Raw genomic sequence first — 17,872 nt, forward strand, 5'->3', positions numbered from 1 at the left:
CCGCCACCAGCGAGAGTTTGGTTGCAACTGTCACGTGACCACCCTCTGTCTCCCAGGCGCTTCTCTCCGCCCCGCGCTAGCGAGGAGCGCGGCCAATGAGAAAGGCACATGCCTAGCCCCCGTCGTCCCGCAGTCCTGCCGGAGTGCGCCTGCGCGCGGCGGGGGTGGCCGGGCGGGGCTCCAGCCTGGAAGGTGCCTGCGGGGCTGGGTCCGGGAGTGGGAGACGTGGAGTGCAGGTACTGTGCGATCTGGGGGCGCGGCGCCTCTGCTACCCTTTTCGTGTCGTCCTTCCCTCTGTAATGCATTTCTCCCCTTATGTCATCCAGTGTCCCTTTATGTAGCCATCCTTCCCCTTATTTATGTCGCATCCCGGTTGAATGGTCACCACTCCACTTCTGTCGCCATCACCCTATCTATGTCGCTGTCAACCCCTTAATTCGCTTTCGTTCTAAGCCCCCGTTGCCACCCTACATTGCAGCCTTCCCTCATTACGCCGCCATCGCCTTATGTCGCCTGCGCCCCTCTTTTGTTGCTATTTTTCCTTTATGAAGTCCTCAGTTCTTCTAAGTCGTCATCACACCCCCGTTCACCTGCACACGCTCCTGTCACCAAATCCTTAAATTGCAGTCACGCTTCCCTAATGTCATTTTCACCCTTTATGTCTCCGTTCCTGCCGTGTCACCTTTGCTCCTGACTCTCACCGTCCATGCCTTACATGCTCCTAGTTTTCCCCATAAGGAGCCACTCTGCTTTCCAGTTGTTTTTTTTTCCTTCCATGTCTCCGTCATTTTCCCTTGTCACCTCTCACATACTCACCACTATATGGGCTACTAGAGCCTGTTTCCTGGGGTGTGCCAGATTCCCAGCTCTACCGTGAAACCTCTGGGTAACCTTGACCACCTGATCACACCTTTGCAATCTCAGCTTCCTCAGCTGTAAACCGCACACAAGGACACCTGTGTCAAGGATGATTGTGAGGATTCTGCGAGTTTATTCTTGTGATGTGTGCAGCTTGATGTGGTGATTTGGGCTAATAATGTTATTAACCATGTCACCCTCACCCTCATGCAGTCTGCAGTCACCTTCATCACCTCTTCATTGTCACTTCCCCTCAGCAGCCCTCTTCATTCCCATGGCGCAGGTACACTCCCTGTATCATGATACCCTCTGCCACGGCAACCACCCCACGCCACCCCACGTCACAGTCTCCCATGTTCTCATCTCTGCCACGTCACCCCACCTGAGGGGGTGGCCCATCGGCCATCGCAAACCTTGCTCGGGTAAATACTTAACCCTATCTCTACGTTGATGGATTGAGTGGTTCCCCCACCCCCAAAATGAGAGCATTGAGCTGATGCTATAGCGGGAGTCCAGGAGTAGTGGGGGGGGGGCTAGCTAGCTTAGACCCAGATTCCCTTGACTTCTAGAATCGGGGGTACAGAGAGATGAGGCAGGTCCCAGTACACCTCAGTCAAACCTCAGCAACCCTGAATGCTTGGGTAGAGAGGTAAGTATCTTATTCACTCAGCTTACCTTAGAGAGGCAGTGTGGGACAGTGGTTAGCAATGTGTGCCTGGGAGCTGGAACTCTGGTTCCAATCTTGGTTCTAGCACTTAGTACTTAAATAGTTGCATGGCCTTGAGAGGTGGCTTCACGTTCCTGTGCCTCAGTTGTTGCATCTGCAATATGGGAATAAAAACACAGTTACTCATTCAACAAATATTTACTAAGCATGTTCTACATGCCCAACACTGCTAGGCTTGGGGGACACAGCAGTGAACAAAACAGAGATCCCTGGCTTCATGGAGTTTACATTCTAGCAGGGGTAAGAGACAACAAGCGAACAGGTAAGTAGATTCAATGATGTACCAGAAGAGGGGTGGGAATACATGGTAAAGGTCACAGTTTTAAATAAGGTGGTCAGGGAAGGTTATCTGAGATGGTGCATTTGAACAAAGACCTGAAGGAGGGGAGAGAGTGATGTGGCTCTATGGGGAAGGGCATTCTAGGCAGAGAGAACAGCAAGGAGAGAAATGCAAGGGCCCTGAGGTCGGGGCATACATTGAATATTTCAGGAATAGCGAGTAAGCCAATGAGGGAGGAGAGGGGTGGGGGTGAGGTCAGAGGAGGGAGGGGGCAGATCATCTGAACTCATGGGCCACGGAGAAGACTTGGCCTTTACCCTGAGTGAGGCGGGAGCCACGGGAGGATTTGGAGGAGAAGAGAGACTTAATCTGATGTGATAGGAGACAGCAGCCGCAGCTCCAGAACTTCTGCCAAGAATGGATTGGCAAGAGCCACCTGGTTGGAAGGAGAGCCAGAGTTGTCCTCTTAAAGCTGCACTCACATATCCTTTATATTTGGAGAAAGCTTCCAACGTCCTTCTCAAAGACTGGGAGGGAGAGGAGGAGGAGATGTTGGGAGAGTTTCTGAGAAGCCAATGCCACCTCTGGGTTCAGGTGCTATTGGGGGCAGGGCAGGGGGTGGGGGTGGGTGGTAGTGGGCAGCCACAGATCTACAGATGATAAATAACACGAGAGGCAGCTGTCTACACCCGGGACCCCGAGGCAGCTCGGGATCAGATCCTGGCTCCACCATTCCTAGCTGTGTCTTTTTGTGCCCATGACTTGACTGAGACAGCCCCGCGCTGCCCTCTGGGTCTTTAGTTTTCTTATCTGTTACATGAGGCTAAGAAAAGGACCAGTGCGAGAAATTAAATACGTAAGGTGCTTCCAGCAGCTGTTGGCTCAGTAAACAAGGAGCTCTGCCCTCTTCCGGGGAGGGGGCGGGGTAAGGAAAAGACATTCTGCCTTATTTTATGTTCATGAGTTGGTTCCACATCATAGTGTCCCGGAACAGAACTGAGCTCTGGGTTTGAATTCCACACCGACAAACTAACGCCGTACAACCTGAGCAGAGATTTCCCCGACCCCTCCTGCCTCATCTGAAAAATGGGGCTAACAGTGCTTTGCCCCCAGATGTGCGGGGGTGTGGTCGTATTTTTGAGCTGATACATCAACCAATTTCCATTGTGATGCTGCTCTGCCCCTCCCTTCTTTATTTTTCCCCAAAGCTCATACTCTATGTTTCACTCCTCTATTGTCACCCCCAAGAGAATATCATCTTTACTAGGATTTTTGTTTTTTTCTGTTTTGTGCTGTATTCCCCGTGTCTACACAGGCCTTACCAGCAAGTAGTCACTGAACAAATACTAGTCGAATGAACAGATGAATGAATTGAGCACCCACCATGTACCATCCCTATACTGGGTGGTACTGGGCACACAGCAGTGACTGAAACAGCCATGTGCTGCCCTCATGGTTTTCACAGTCCAGTGGGACAGACAGCCTCATCACCAGGCAGGGCCAGCCCAGGGGGCTGGGATTGGGGAAGCATAGGCAGAAGGGTCAGGGCTAGGATGGAGAAGCTCAGGGACTGTTGGAACCCAAAGCGGGGATTCTGGACCAGCCCAGGAGTCAGGAAGGGCTTCCTGGGGGAGGGGGCACAGGAGCTGATAGGAATGAGCGACATGAAGAGAAGAGAAAGGTGTGCTGGGCAGGGGCAGCAGCTGTGGGCGTGTTTGGTGGTAAAAGTGTGGTTTCAGTTCAAGGAACCGAAAGATATTAAATATGGATGGGATCTAAAGGATGGTGAGAAAGTAAGCCGAAGAGGTTATTAAGGGGAGATCATTCAGAGCTCTAGGAACCACACTGAGGATCTGAGACTCTGTCCTGAAGACACCAGGGGCTGGTGGGGGACATAGAGAGGTTTTTGAGCAGGAGCGGGTTGAGTTTGATTTAGATGGAGGGGGACCTAGAAGGGTTGGGTGGAGGTTGGGAGCCAAGGGAGGTGGCAGGAGTGGGGACCCAGGTGGGAGAAGGCAAGTCGAGGCTGTGGAAGGGAGGAAAAAAAGGGGTGTGTGGGAGAGACCCTTAGGAGGTCAAGTGGACAAGTTGTGGAGGGTCCAGGATGAGGCCCAGGGCTTCGGGGCAATTAGGGAGGGCTTTCTGGAAGAGGTGACACACAGACTGAGACCTGTGGGATGGATAAGACAGCTGTCCTTAAAAAAAAAAAAAAAAAGCTGTCCTTGAAGTGGGGACCAAGGAGAGGAACAGGTTTGGGAGAGATTTTAAGGACAGTTGGGGACATGGTAGATGTGAGGGGCTTGGGAACCCGTGGGGAGAAGCATCTAGAAGGCCATGGGACTTCCAAAGCTGAAGTTCAGGGAAGAGATGAGAGCTGGAGAGAGCTTTGGGCCCTAGAGGACATGGTAAGAAGTTTGCCCTTTGCTCTGAGGGCAGTGGGGAGCCACAGAGGGGTTTTGAGCAGGGATGAAACAGCTTAGTTTTTGAGTTCCAACTCAGAAATATTCACCAATCATGATGTGGTTTTGTTGTTGTTGTTATTTTGTTGTTGTTTTTACCAATTTAATTGTTTTTCAGACCCAGCATCTTCTCTCCCTAGGAAGGGCACCTTCTAGGGGTCCTTTGAAATAAAGGTTCTACTGCTAAAAACCAAACCAACAAAGAAAGTTTACAAAACCAGTGCTCTGTTCTGTCTTCTGTAGACTTGAGCTCAGACAACTGATTGTTCAGTCCAAAAGAGTCTGCACAATCAAGTGAAAATCAGCTCCTTTTAAACACATTTCTGTTTTGAACCATATGAAAGGTCCCTAGGTTCGTAAATGTTTCCTGTGGTGTAGTCTGTGTGGTATTTCCACAGCTCTCTCAGATGGCTTGAATCAACCTTAAATTGACCTTGAACTTTACTCTCAGGCCGAAAGGCCATAATATGCACCTACCCATCTGCTCTGGGCTTAGAGCACATGCCGGTTATCATTGTGTATAAAACAAATGTCACTAGGTCTAGAAAGACCTCTATGAAAGTCTCTTCTCCAAGATTCCCATTCTACTGTTCCATTTCTTCTGTTTTCAACAAATATTTATGGAGTGGTTATGATGTGCTGGGTACCAGGGAGTAGAGAAAGAAACCAAACACAGACTTAGCTTTTTAAGGGACACATTAAGTAAGGGACACATAGATCTCACCAGCAAGCTTGTTTTGGGGGTTTGCTAGTCTGCCTGTCTGCCATGGATGGCTTCATTGACTCTTCCTAGCAAATATAAGGTTGACATGTTCGTCCCCTCCATTGGTCTGAGGATGAAGGTAAGGCTCAGAGAAGGGAGGCTGTCTAACACACGGCTGAGATAAGAACCCAGGGGTGGTGGGACTCTGAGATCCACCCCCTTAAACCATTCAGAGATCCCCCAACCTCCACCCCCGCCCCCGCAAGCTGAGTATGAGATGATCCCCATTCTATAGATAGGCCAGCAGGGCTGAGAGAAAGCCCCATGCCTGAGGTCACTCAGTAAGAGTGACAGGTGGGATTTGAATCCTGGGTTCTGCAATCTAAAGCCCGGCTATGAAGGAAGGATCAAATCTCCCGCCCCCACCCAAGGGTGGGGTGTTCAGGAAACTGTGACCCAGCACGTGTCTCAGAAACCCAGTGGGTTTTGCTTCCTCCTTTTTTGTGGGCTGTGGTATCACACCCCAAGGCAGGCAGGGCATAAGCCAAGGGGCCGGGGATATCCTCCAGGCTGGGAGGGGCACACTTGCTGGCAGAGATGCATCCCATGACTAAAGAAGCAGAGCATAAGGACCAGCCTGGGCATTGCCCTGGAGCCCCATGGGGGTTCTAGGTTACTGGGAACGCAGGAGCTGAGCTGAGGGAAATGCCAACACCTGTTAGCCTGGCTCTGTCAGTCCAGCTGCCCGTGCCCACCTTCGATTTCACCCTGCCCTGTGCCCCCCAGGGACCTGGGGACGGGGATGCTGGATACTTCTCCAACTGAGGCCATAGTCTTTTTCTGGAGACTGATGTGGAGGAAGGGGCACCCTAGCTAGGAGCCGGAGCCTCATAATTCCATTTCCAAAGTCCTATGTACACACACACACACACACACACACACACACACACACACACACACACACACACCCCTCACGCAGCCAGAGGGAGTCTGCAAATACTGTATTAGTTCCCTGCCAAAGTCCTATGTACACACACACACACACACACACACACACACACCCCTCACGCAGCCAGAGGGAGTCTGCAAATACTGTATTAGTTCCCTGCCAAAGTCCTATGTACACACACACACACACACACACACACACACACACACACACACACACACACACACACACCCCTCACGCAGCCAGAGGGAGTCTGCAAATACTGTATTAGTTCCCTGCGGCTGCTATAACAAATCACCACAAACAGGGTGGCTTAAAACAACTGAAAATTATTCTCCCCGTTCTGGAGGCCAGATGTCCAAAATCAAGGTGTTCGCAGGGCCATGCCCCCTCCTGAGGCTCTGGGGGATCCCTGCCTCTCCCAGATTCTGGTGGCTCTGCCTCCCTGGTCACGTGGTCTTCTCTGTATCTTCTCTTCTGTCTCTTAGAGACACTTGTCATTGGATTTCGTGCCCACCCAGATAATCCAAGATGATACCATCTCAAAACCCTTAATTTAATTACATCTACAAAGACCCTTTTTCCAATTAAGGTCACATTCACAAGTTCTGGAGATTATGGCCATGTTGGACGTATCTTTTTGGAGGCCACCATTCAACTGACTGCAACACCCAAGGCAGGAAGATCATGTCTCTCCTCTGCTCAGAACATGCCCATGGCCCTGTCCTCCTCACCACAGTCCAGGCAGCCCTGCACAATTTGGTCCTGTCACCTCTCTAACTCATCTTTCCCACTGCCTACCCCACTACAAACACATTGGCCTCCTGGCTCTTCCCTACCCAAATCAGGCACATTCCAGCCTCAGGGCCTTTGCACTGCCTTTGCACTGGCTGTTCCGTCTACTAGAAACACTCCCTGAGAAGTCCATGTAGCTCCCTCCCTCCTCTCCTTGAAGTTTTTTTCTCAGGTATCCAGGGAGGCTCTCCCAGACCTCCTTAATTATTTTTTATTAAAGATTGTTTTTAATTTACTCATTTGAGAAAGAGCACAAGCGGGGGTGGGGGGAGCAGAGGGAGAGGGAGAAGTAGTCTCCCTGCTGAGCAGGGAGCCTGACATGGGCCTCGATCCCAGGACCCCAGGATCATGACTTGAGCCAAAGGCAGACTCTTAACCAACTGAGCCACCCAGGCGCCCCTAGACCTCCTTATTTAAAATTGCAAACAATCCCAACCCCACCCCTACCCCTGCCCTGCTTCTCTATGGCATTTATTACCCTCTAACATATAATTACTTACTATCTCGTCTTTTGTCTTCCCTGGTGTCTGTTTTGTTCACAGCGGTATTTCCAGTGCCTAAAACAATACCTGGTACACAGATACTAAGTATGTGTAAAATTAACAGCCTTATAAAAAGTAGGTACTATTGTCACCATGCCCATCTTACAGATGGGAAAACTAAGGCACAGAGTCGTCGTCATTTCTCAAGGTCAAACGGTCATATAAGGGCTGAGGCTCATATTCAAATCAGGCATCTGGCTCTGGAATCCCAGGTATTGACTGCCTTGCAATCTAGTCCAGTCTAAACCACTTCTCCAGCACTAGTTTTTTTTGTTTTGTTTTGTTTTAAGATTTTATTTATTTATTTGATAGAGACACAGCGAGAGAGGGAACACAAGCAGGGGGAGTTGGAGAGGGAGAAGCAGGCTTCCCACAGAGCAGGGAGCCGGATGCCGGGCTCGATCCCAGGACTCTGGGATCATGACCTGAGCCGAAGGCAGATGCTTACCTGACTGAGCCACCCAGGCACCCCACTAGTTTTCTTTTTAAACTCCTTAGGGGCATTTTGATAAAAAAAAAAACAAGTTTAAATTAAACCTGTTAAGTCGCCATACAAGTTGGAAGCCTAAAGGTCACTAACAATTTGAATGAACTCCCTCTACCTTCTTCCTATTTGTGGTGTATTCGTGGGCATCTGTGCCCTACCTCTCCCTCAGTCTTGTTTTTGCTCATTTTATCTTCCCTAATTTTACATCACCTGCAGTTCCAACCCCAGATTTTTGTTGGTACTCTCTAGTGGGGCTCGGACCCACGACCTGGGAGACCAAGAGTCGCTGGCTCTACCGACTGATCCAGCCAGGCCCCTCTCAGCCCCATATTTTTTTTTTAAATATTTATTTATTCATGAGAGACAGGGAGAAAGAGAGAGAGAAGCAGGCTCCCAAGGAGCAGGGAGCCCGATGCAGGACTCGATCCCAGGATCCTGGGATCATGACCTGAGCCGAAGGCAGACGCTTAACCGTCTGAGCCACCCAGGCGCCCCAGCCCCATATTCTTAAATAAAACATTTCTCACCAAGGCGTTCGCCGGTCAATGGAAGGCAAATGTTTCCTGCCCCATGCCTCCCCTCCCCCACCTGGCAACCCTGCGGTCAGCCACCTCTAAAACTGTTATCATCTGCTTTTCCTGATGACCTCTGGAATTCCAAATAACCTTGATCTGTTAACATTTCTTGCTGGCTCCATTTGGCCCATCCCCATTTGTCCCTCTACAGTAAGAGGAGGGGATCTAACTGCTCTGCCCTTGCCAATCTGGGATCGGACCTTGTGGGGGAAGGGGTTTCCAAATTATCCTTTCAGATCTAGGCTGGATCTTCCGGTGAGGGGAGAACCTAGCTCCCTTTTGGAATTTTCTTTTTTCTCCCTTTTTAAAAAAATCACCATGCGCATGCCCGTGGGACGCGGCAACACCTGTGTTGGCTTAATAATTATTCCTTAACCTGCAGAGATGGTTTTTTTCCTCTACTTTTCTGTAAGTCGCTTATATCGCACAATTTTTTTAAAAAATAGGCGTGCAATAAAAAGCAATCCTCACCCACCCCAAATCCCACTCTCGAGGCAACCACTTCTGACGCTGTCGCTTCTCTCCGTGATAAGCCTTTTCTGCAGTTAACAGTTGACTTCCTGCGTGGACGGAGGGGAGAGCGTGCTGCCCCTAATTTTGACTGGGAGAGGTGGGCGGGGAAGGGTTCTTCAATTCGTTTCTCCAGCGGTGGTCTTAAATCCTACTTGGGAGATACGAGATGGGAAATGGGAAATCTTGTTTATCCTTCCAGCCAGAGCCTGGACTTGAGAAACCAAATTTTTTAAAATCCCTATCAAAATATCAGTTGGCTTTTTTTAGGAAATCAAATACTGTTAACCAAACAGACTCCAGCAGAAAAGCCACCGTCTCTTTCCGCCACCCCGCTCTAACCCCCCCCCAACCCCGTAGCTTGGGTTGTCTTCGGCTGATTTCATTCGCTACACCTAGAAATCATATCATTCAACCTTGATCTCTCCGTTTTATTTTATAAGGATTTTAAAAAATTTTTTGAGTAGAGTTGACATATACGTTTTTTAACAATTAATTTTGTTTATTTATTTTTGACTAGGTAATACATGCCCATGGTACAAAAATTCTCAAGGTTTGTAGACAAGAAAGATGTGGGGTTCCTTTTTCTCTTTACCCGCGGCCTCCCTACCCCACACTGGGGCTCCGGGGGGTTGGGGGGGTGGCAAAGCCCATCCCCCAGCCATGTACTCTACCCACCCCCGCCAGGTTGGCGGGACCGTATCTGGGGGACCCCGGCCCCCCTTCTCCCTGCGGTGATTCCGCGCGGCCTGCGCACTGCGCAGACTCCCCGCTGCAGTGGGCGGAGCCCCGTCTGGGCCCGCCCCCTCCTCCCTCCCGCCCTTGCTCAGCCTGTTGGGGCAGTAGCTGGGGCCCCGCGGAGGTAGCAGCTGCCGCCTGCGGAGTAAAGCCGAGTCCCCTTCGGGGTAAGGTGGAGGAGGATGGCTAGGGGGATGGGCTGGGGACTGGCGGTGAGGCCCCGATAGTCCCGGGCTCCCAGCTTGAGCTGTCCGGTGGGTACCTGAGGGTGATGGCAGAAGAGCCACCTGGAAAATGCTCCCTGGGTGGTCTCCGGCTTGCGAAAAGCCAGGCAAAAATTGGGGGCTCCGCTGACCCCATCCAGAGTTGTCTTTTGGGGAATGTCTAAATTAGAGCTCGGAGAAGGGAAGACGCTAATGGGGAGCAGCGTGAGCATTAATGAGCAGTGTGGGCGCTCGGGGGAGGGGGGGGCAGGGTGGGCAGCATAGACTGATGGGAAGAAAGCTAGACGTTAGACCTTAAGGGATTTCGAAATCCCTGCTGACCAGCGGTCAGCTTCCTCCTTTTGGGGTGACGGGCCCCATGCCAGTGGCCCCCGTGATCGGGGACAAGGAGACCCAATGGATCCCGTGAGCCCAAGACTAATCTGCTTTCCGTGATGTTCCCCTAAGTCCCAGAGCACCCCCACAGTGCCAGCTTTTGTTCCCCACAGTTTGGAGACCCTGACACACCCACTTTCCTGCCTGGGCTCAACATATCCCCTGGCTGCCTGGCAAGATGAAGCCTAAACTGATGTACCAGGAGGTAGGTGGATCTGGGGCCCAGTGGGATGGGGCTGGGCGCAGTGGATGCCCCCGCCAAGCTGCCCTTTCACCCCCTCTACCATCCCCATCCCCCAGCTGAAGGTGCCTGCAGAGGAGCCTGCCAGTGAGCTGCCCATGAATGAGATCGAGGCTTGGAAGGCTGCAGAGAAGGTAGGAGTCCACAGCCACCCTCAGCCTGTCTCCATCATGGGCTGGGCTGCCCGCCATGGGCTGGCTCATCTCCGCCTCCTCCCCCCCCCCCACAGAAAGCCCGCTGGGTCCTGCTGGTCCTCATCCTGGCGGTTGTGGGCTTCGGTGCCCTGATGACTCAGCTGTTTCTATGGGAATACGGCGACTTGCATCTCTTTGGGCCCAACCAGCGCCCAGCCCCCTGCTATGACCCCTGCGAGTAAGTGGAGGAGGAGGAGGGGGTCCTCAGAGGGTGGCGGGAGGAGCCCTGCCAGGCGCGCAAGGGACACTTAACACACTGAGCAGGGCCTGCGCTGAGCCACACCCTCTGCCATCGCCCAAGTGCATCGCCACAGGGTCTTCCCTCCATCCCCAACCCCTTCCCCCAACACTGTTCCCATGACAGCCACAGCATCATTCTTTGTCCAGATCTGTCAACAGATAGTCACACACACACACACAGCATCATCCGTGACATTTGTGGACACACGCACACACACACAGAAATCTACGTACACAGTCTTCCTTCTGCATGTCTAGACAGACAAACGCACAGAGAATCGTGAATACAGGCACACACAGATACATCATCTTCCATCCTCTGTGGGCAGACAGGTGAGCACTCACATTCCAGCCAGTTGTCTGTGGCCCCCTGTGGCTGATACCACCCCCCTTACCCCTCCCAGAGCAGTGCTGGTGGAGAGCATTCCCGAGGGTCTGGACTTCCCCAATGCCTCCACGAGCAACCCCTCCACCAGCCAGGCCTGGCTGGGCCTGCTCGCCGGTGCCCACAGCACTCTGGACATCGCCTCCTTCTACTGGACCCTCACCAACAATGACACCCACACTCAGGAGCCCTCTGCCCAGCAGGTACCTGGCAACCTGGGCCCTGGCTGACAGCAGGAGGGGTGGGGGTACCTGGGGGTGGGGGTAGGGTGGTGAAGGGGGCTCCCCTGCAGCCCGGGAGATGGGTGGGCACATGTCACACAGCGGGTGAGACACAGGTGATTGAAAGCAACTGTCTTCACATGGCCCTCTGGACTGGGGGCGTTTGTCACGGTCATCTGGAGGCCTCTGAATGTCAGGGTGTGGGTTTGCTTACGAGGCATTAGGCTGACAGATGTGCTCACCCACAAACTGCCCCAAAACCCTGTCACCCAAAGAAATGGAAGGAGCAGGGTGAGTAACAGCCCAGCCTCAAGCCAGCCTGCCGTTGCTCAGCTGTGTGACTTTGAGCAGGTCACCTTACCCCCTCAGCCCTCAGTTTCCTGATCTGTGGAATGGGGCCAATATATAGCAGTTGCCCTTCTGAGAAGAAAACAGGCCCATCCGTGCAGATGTCAGGTCAGCATCTGACATGGTCAGCCTTGTCAAAGCGTTCGCCTTATATCCTTGTTACGGTGTGCAGGCACGCTTTTTAAAAAACAGAAAACTTCAAGATGCGGAAAAAGGAACAGCCTGGGCGGATAGCCCCTTCCTTGCAAAACACACTGAATTTGTCCCTTCTTTTTTCCTCCCCCCTGCTGCCTCTTTTTGTCAGAAGTGGGCTTAACATTTAGTAAAATTGTGGGGCTCCTTGAGCACCGCCTGAAAAAAAAAATAATTACAGAAGTTAAAAATGATAGGAGCGCCCACTCCCTGCTGGCTCCCACTGGAGTGGCTCAAAGCACAAAGCACAGCCATAGGAGGCAGGTGATGTGGGTTCAAATCCCATGTCACCCCTGAGTTCTCCAGTGCCCAGTTTTCTCCTCCGCACCTCGGGGATTATACTCAGCCCTGCCTCGTCCGTGAGAGTGGTGAGAAATCGGTGAGTTCAGATGTGAAGGGGCTTAGCGGGCCCGGCTCACAGTAAGAGACAGGGAATCCTTGGCCGTTATTGGCCTCATCAAGCCTCGGCCGTACCTTCCCGGACCCCTGGCCTGTGCCATGGCCCCCAGCATCCTGCAAGGTGCTTGGAGGCCCCTGCAGTGCCAGGCATTGATGCTTCCAAGGCAGGATCTTGGGAAGGTTCCTGGCAGGACAGGAGTGGCAGGGAGGCCCTGGCGGGGCCCAAAGCCCCAGTAATTAAAACAGATGAAAGGTTTTAATAGCCTATAAAGTCATCCCTTGGTGTGCAGGCGAATGGAAAGCCTGTTTACTTCTGATCGTAAATTGAGATCCAATAGGAAAACAGCCTTTTTTTTTGGTGGGGGGACTGCCTGGGGTTGGAGAGCTGGCCGGCCCAGCCCCTCAGAGGCTGTCCCCTCTCTGCAGGGTGAGGAGGTCCTCCGGCAGCTGCAGACCCTGGCACCTCAAGGTGTGAAGGTCCGCATTACTGTGAGCAAGCCCAATGGGCCCCAGCCACAGGCCGACCTGCAGGCACTGCTGCAAAGTGGTGAGCTAGGGGGGCGGCCGGGGATGGGCTAGGCCCAGGGCTGCCCGCACCAGCTCCTGACGAGCTGTTTGTTACAGGTGCCCAGGTGCGCATGGTGGATATGCAGAAGCTGACCCATGGCGTCCTGCACACCAAGTTCTGGGTGGTGGACCAGACCCACTTCTATATCGGCAGTGCCAACATGGACTGGCGCTCCCTGACCCAGGTCTGCCTGCACCCTGCCCACCCGCCCTCCCCGGCGGCTCCCTAACCCCCGGGACCCCCAGCCTCCAACCACACCCCTCTTCAGTCCCAGAGTCTTAGTCTCTGCAGTGGCTTCATTCCTACCTCCAGCATGGGCTGGGCTGCCCACCATGGGCTGGCTCATTGCTGCCTCCTTCCCCCCCCCCCCACCCACAGAAAGCCCGTTGGGTCCTGCTGGTCCTCATCCTGGCGGCTGTGGGCTTCGGTGCCCCGATGACTCAGCTGTTTCTATGGGAATACGGCGACTTGCATCTCTTTGGGGTGCATCCCCCAAATCCAGCCCTCACTGCCTCCCCCCTGCTCATGGAAGCCCGGGGTTTGCTCTGATCCCTGATGACAGCCACCAGCCCCTCTGCAGGGCATTCAAGGCCCTGTCCACCGGTTGGCCCTTCATTATTCAGTTCCTTGAGTGCCTGCTCTCAGCCCAGGCCTGTCCTGGGTCCTGCTGGGAACGTGGTGGTAAGCGATGGATCCCTGGGAACCACCAGTCCGGTGCAGTGACAGGCTGGTCACCGGGCAGTGGCAGCCCAGAGGATCAGGATGGGGGACCCAGGCCAGAGTTTCAGGGAAGGTCTTCCAAAGGAGGTGACAATTCACATGACACCTGAAGGATCCGCCAGGATTAGCACAAGACAGGAAAGAAGGAACAGCTTAGGCAGTGATCATTTATTGACTCAACAAATATTTCCCAAGCCCCTAATCTTACCAACTCTTGTGAGGAGATGCTGAAGACACAGCCATGGCTGAGACATCCCCGGTGCCTGTCTTCACGGTCCAGTGTCACCAGAGAGAAAAATGAGGGAAGGCCAAGGGACCGTGAAAGCCCAGAGGAATGCCTGACACAGTCGGGGCTGTCAAGAGAGGCTTCCTGGAGGAGGAGGCTGTCAGCCGAGACCTAGGAATGAGTAGGAGCTTGTTCTGTGGAGGGTAGAAGCAATAGCTTCTGCAAAGGTTCAGGAAACCTGGCTCTTCGGAAAAACCAAATGACTTTTACCAAAACTTGGCCAGGTTTTAGCCTCGAGTCAAGTTCACACCCATCCCAGGACTTTAGTTCCGGTGGTAGTGGCAGGGCGCAGGGGGATGGGAGACTGAGGGGCCAGGGACAGGAAGCGGGGAGGGGGGCCGTGGGTGTTCATGTCACCCATGGGCACCAGGCCACCACCCCAAGGCTCAGCACCGCCCTCCCACAGGTCAAGGAGCTGGGGGTGGTCATGTACAACTGCAGCTGCCTAGCTCGCGACCTGACCAAGATCTTCGAGGCCTACTGGTACCTGGGCCAGGCGGGCAGCTCCATCCCAGCCACCTGGCCCCGGCCCTATGATACCCGCTACAATCAAGAGACACCCATGGAGATCTGTCTCAATGGAACCCCTGCTCTAGCCTACCTGGCGGTGAGTCTTAGGGAGGAGGGGCCGGGTCACTCACAGTCTCTGTCCAGCCCTGCCTGGTGATGGGGTGGGGGGAGGGTCCCGACCACTCACCCCCACTCACTCTGCTTGGTCTGGGGCTGGGGCTATGTCCCAACCTCCCCAGGCCTGGGTTTCCTCTCCACAGTGGCGATAATGATGAGCAACCTTTACGGCTAATGGGGAAGTCAGGCCAGGGTTTATGCACGCTGAGCCCCTAGTGAAGCCCTGCACTGTCTGGTATAGCTGCATTTGGCTCTTTTCATTTTAAGTCAGTTAAAATTAAATATCACTAAAAGTTCAGGTCCTGAATTGCACTGGCCCACATTGCAGGTGCTTGGTAGGCCCAGGGAGCAAACGGCTGCTGTGTTGTGCAGTTATAGAACGTTTCTATCACCGTGGAAAGTTCTCTTGCCCTGTAGACAAGGCGCTGCTGTTTGCAGCTCTTGATATTGCCCCTGTTTGGGATGGCCAATCTGGGTTCCCTTCTGTCCCCCCCAAGCGAGTCACCTGGCCAAGCCCAGAGTCACTGTGGAGGGCCCCAGAAAGGCATGGATGCAGGGACGCATGACTCATTGGGGTGTTTTGCTTCAGTGGTTTTGCACAGAACATTAAGGGTTCCCCTATGGTCACTTCCCCTTCAGAGCTTGAGTTTGCTCATCTGTCACGGGGATGGAGGGTAAAGGGCTTGGTGTCGAAGGAGTGCCATTCGGGTGGGCTGTGAGGAAGTCGGGGACACAGGTAATCACGAGAGAGGTGCTTAAACCTGAGCGTGCATCAGGAGCACGGGGAGGGCTGGTTAAAACCCAGATCCCTGAGCCCTACCCCGGCCCCCTGGTTCAGTAGGCCCTATGCAATGAAGCCCAAGAATTTGTAAATCTAACAAGCTCCAGGTGACGCTGCCACTGCTGGTCCAAGACCCTTACATCCAGAACCGCTGTGTTAGAGCGTACATTCTGGAACCAAACAGCCTGGATACAAATCCTGGCTCCATTTGTCAGCTGTGTGACCTTAGGCAAGTCACTCACCCTCTCTGAGCCTCAGCTTCGTCGCCCATAAAATGGACATGGCAATCATCCTCCCCCTCCTGGAGGCTATAGGATTCAGCACGACCCGCAGGACCTGACTTGAGACAGACTCTCCATACGTGGGGTCCGTGGTGATGGCACCCTTGGCAGGGCACATGTCTTGACTGTCCCCTCACCCCCCAGAGTGCACCCCCACCACTGTGTCCCAGTGGCCGCACCCCGGATCTGAAGGCCCTGCTCAACGTGGTGGATAATGCCCGGAGTTTCATCTACGTCGCGGTCATGAACTACCTGCCCACCATGGAGTTCTCCCACCCGCGCAGGTATGGCTGCCTCACGGACAGGGCTCGGGGCAGGGACCCACCATGAGTGGGAGGGGGAGTGACGAGGCCAGAAAATAGGCAAGGGGACAAGGCAAAGGGACAGATGGCGGGAAGCCACAGGGAGAGGTAGAAGAGACGGAGAGGGGGTCTAAACACTCAAGACAGAGGAAGTAGGGACAGAGAAAAGGATGGGAATCCTGGGGGTGGGAGCGGGGCAGGGGACTGGAGGCCGGAGGCCTGGGGTGTGGGGTTTCCCGAGTCAGGGAGCAGGGTGTATGGGCTGGAGACAGGATGAAGGGCTTGGGGGCAGGAATGGAAGCCAGAGATAGGGCGGTCTTGGGGTTTAAGGGTGCCTCGAAGCTCAGGGTCAGGCCATAGGTAAAGCTGCCCTCCGAATCCGGCACCCCCGTCCCCGAACCCCAAGGTTCTGGCCTGCCATTGACGATGGGCTGCGGCGGGCTGCCTATGAGCGGGGCGTCAAGGTGCGCCTGCTGATCAGCTGCTGGGGACACTCTGAGCCGTCCATGCGGGCCTTCCTGCTCTCCCTGGCTGCCCTGCATGACAACCACACCCACTCCGATATCCAGGTGGTAAGCACCCACCCCAGACCCGCCCCTCAGCCCCAGTGCAGGGCGATGCCCCAGGCACAGTCCTCATGGAGCTCACCTGTCACCTGACAGGGCTGACTCCGAGGGACAGGGCCCTGCCATGATGGGGAGACCCTGAGGCGGGCCGGGATGGCGGGGCACGGGCGGAGAGGGCAGGGCCCAGATAGAGGCGGCATCATGGCCAGGATAGGGGGTCCCAGAGGAAGCCTCTGCCCCACCTGCGGGGGGATGGGGGGGGCGGTGGTCAAGGAGGACTTTCTGGAAAAGGAGACATCTGAGACGAGACCAATGGGACGAGTAGGAACCATATGAGAAAGAATGACAAGTGAGGCGACGGGGTCTCCCCTTTCAGCCGGTGTTACTGGTACCCCCTCCACTGGGCCCCGCTCTGGCTCCAGTGGGTCCGGAGGAAGCAGCTGAGTCCCCGGTCCCGCAGACCTGGTTCCCCTCCCCCGCAGACCTGGTTCCCCTCCCCAGCCCGGACCCCGGGGCTTCCCCACCCCCACCCTGCAGCTCACGCCCCTTCCCGTTCTCCCCTCCCCCGCAGAAACTCTTTGTGGTCCCCGCGGATGAGAGCCAGGCCCGGATCCCATACGCCCGTGTCAACCACAATAAGTACATGGTGACCGAACGGGCCACCTACATTGGTGAGTGTCCCGAGCGCCACCAGGGGGACAGGAGGAGAAGACAAGCACAGCTCTGGGCTCTGACTCTCTGACCTCCCCCCCCAACCCCCCCCCAGGAACCTCCAACTGGTCTGGCAGCTACTTCACGGAGACAGCCGGCACCTCGCTGCTGGTGACGCAGAATGGGCGGGGTGGCCTGAGGAGCCAGCTGGAGGCCGTTTTCCTGAGGGACTGGGACTCCCCTTACAGCCACGACCTTGACACCTCAGCCGACAGCGTGGGCAATGCCTGTCGCCTGCTGTGAGGCTCTGGTCCGGCAGCCAGGCCGAGGCCTGCGAGGCCCCCCGGGGACCCAGATATCCTGGGTCCCGGCCCCTGTCCCCCATGCCCCCCGCTTCTGTGTGCCCCATCGTGGCTCACTGGCTCGCCCCTGCTCTACCCACCTCTGTCTCCGTCCCTGCCGGCCTGATGCTGTGGCCCCGGGACCCAGCCCAGCTTGGGGGAGGGATCAGCCCCCGAAGAAACGGGGGTGCATGCTGGGCCCGGCCCCCTGGCCCACCCCCCTTTCCAGGGCAAAGAGGACTCCAGGTTATAATAAGAAGTAAATCACTTGTCTGTACAACTTGGGCCTGACTGAGTGATATGAAGT

The 17,872-nt window shown here is 54.6% G+C and overlaps 1 protein-coding gene across 3 annotated transcripts; it reads left to right on the forward strand.

Moving 5' to 3' along the window:
• Window positions 1-83: 83 nt before the first annotated feature.
• PLD3 (phospholipase D family member 3) lies at window positions 84-17,842 on the forward strand. Of its 3 annotated transcripts, XM_027617589.2 has the most exons (13): window positions 123-236; window positions 9,406-9,438; window positions 10,336-10,427; window positions 10,523-10,597; window positions 10,693-10,835; window positions 11,302-11,485; window positions 12,869-12,989; window positions 13,067-13,194; window positions 14,423-14,623; window positions 15,850-15,989; window positions 16,414-16,579; window positions 17,145-17,244; window positions 17,340-17,842. In XM_027617589.2, the coding sequence occupies exons 3-13, from the start codon at window positions 10,401-10,403 to the stop codon at window positions 17,525-17,527; spliced, it is 1,473 nt and encodes a 490-aa protein (XP_027473390.1). In that variant the 5' UTR covers window positions 123-236; window positions 9,406-9,438; window positions 10,336-10,400; the 3' UTR covers window positions 17,528-17,842. The 3 variants fall into 3 exon arrangements, with proteins under 3 accessions (XP_027473391.1, XP_027473390.1, XP_027473389.1); XM_027617590.2 differs by lacking the exon at window positions 9,406-9,438 and having other exon boundaries at window positions 84-236; XM_027617588.2 differs by lacking the exons at window positions 123-236; window positions 9,406-9,438 and adding an exon at window positions 9,653-9,790.
• The last annotated feature ends 30 nt before the right edge of the window (window positions 17,843-17,872 follow it).

This window comes from Zalophus californianus, chromosome 17 (assembly GCF_009762305.2).
Source record: "Zalophus californianus isolate mZalCal1 chromosome 17, mZalCal1.pri.v2, whole genome shotgun sequence".
Classification (NCBI taxonomy): Eukaryota; Metazoa; Chordata; class Mammalia; order Carnivora; family Otariidae; genus Zalophus; species Zalophus californianus.

Bases quoted from the DNA above. Each gene is read 5' to 3' on its own strand.
- PLD3 (XM_027617590.2), top strand. From the start codon at position 10,401: ATGAAGCCTAAACTGATGTACCAGGAG. The intron at 13,195-14,422 runs GTCTGCCTGCAC...GCCCTCCCACAG, and splicing joins ACTGGCGCTCCCTGACCCAG to GTCAAGGAGCTGGGGGTGGT. The intron at 15,990-16,413 runs GTATGGCTGCCT...CCGAACCCCAAG, and splicing joins GAGTTCTCCCACCCGCGCAG to GTTCTGGCCTGCCATTGACG.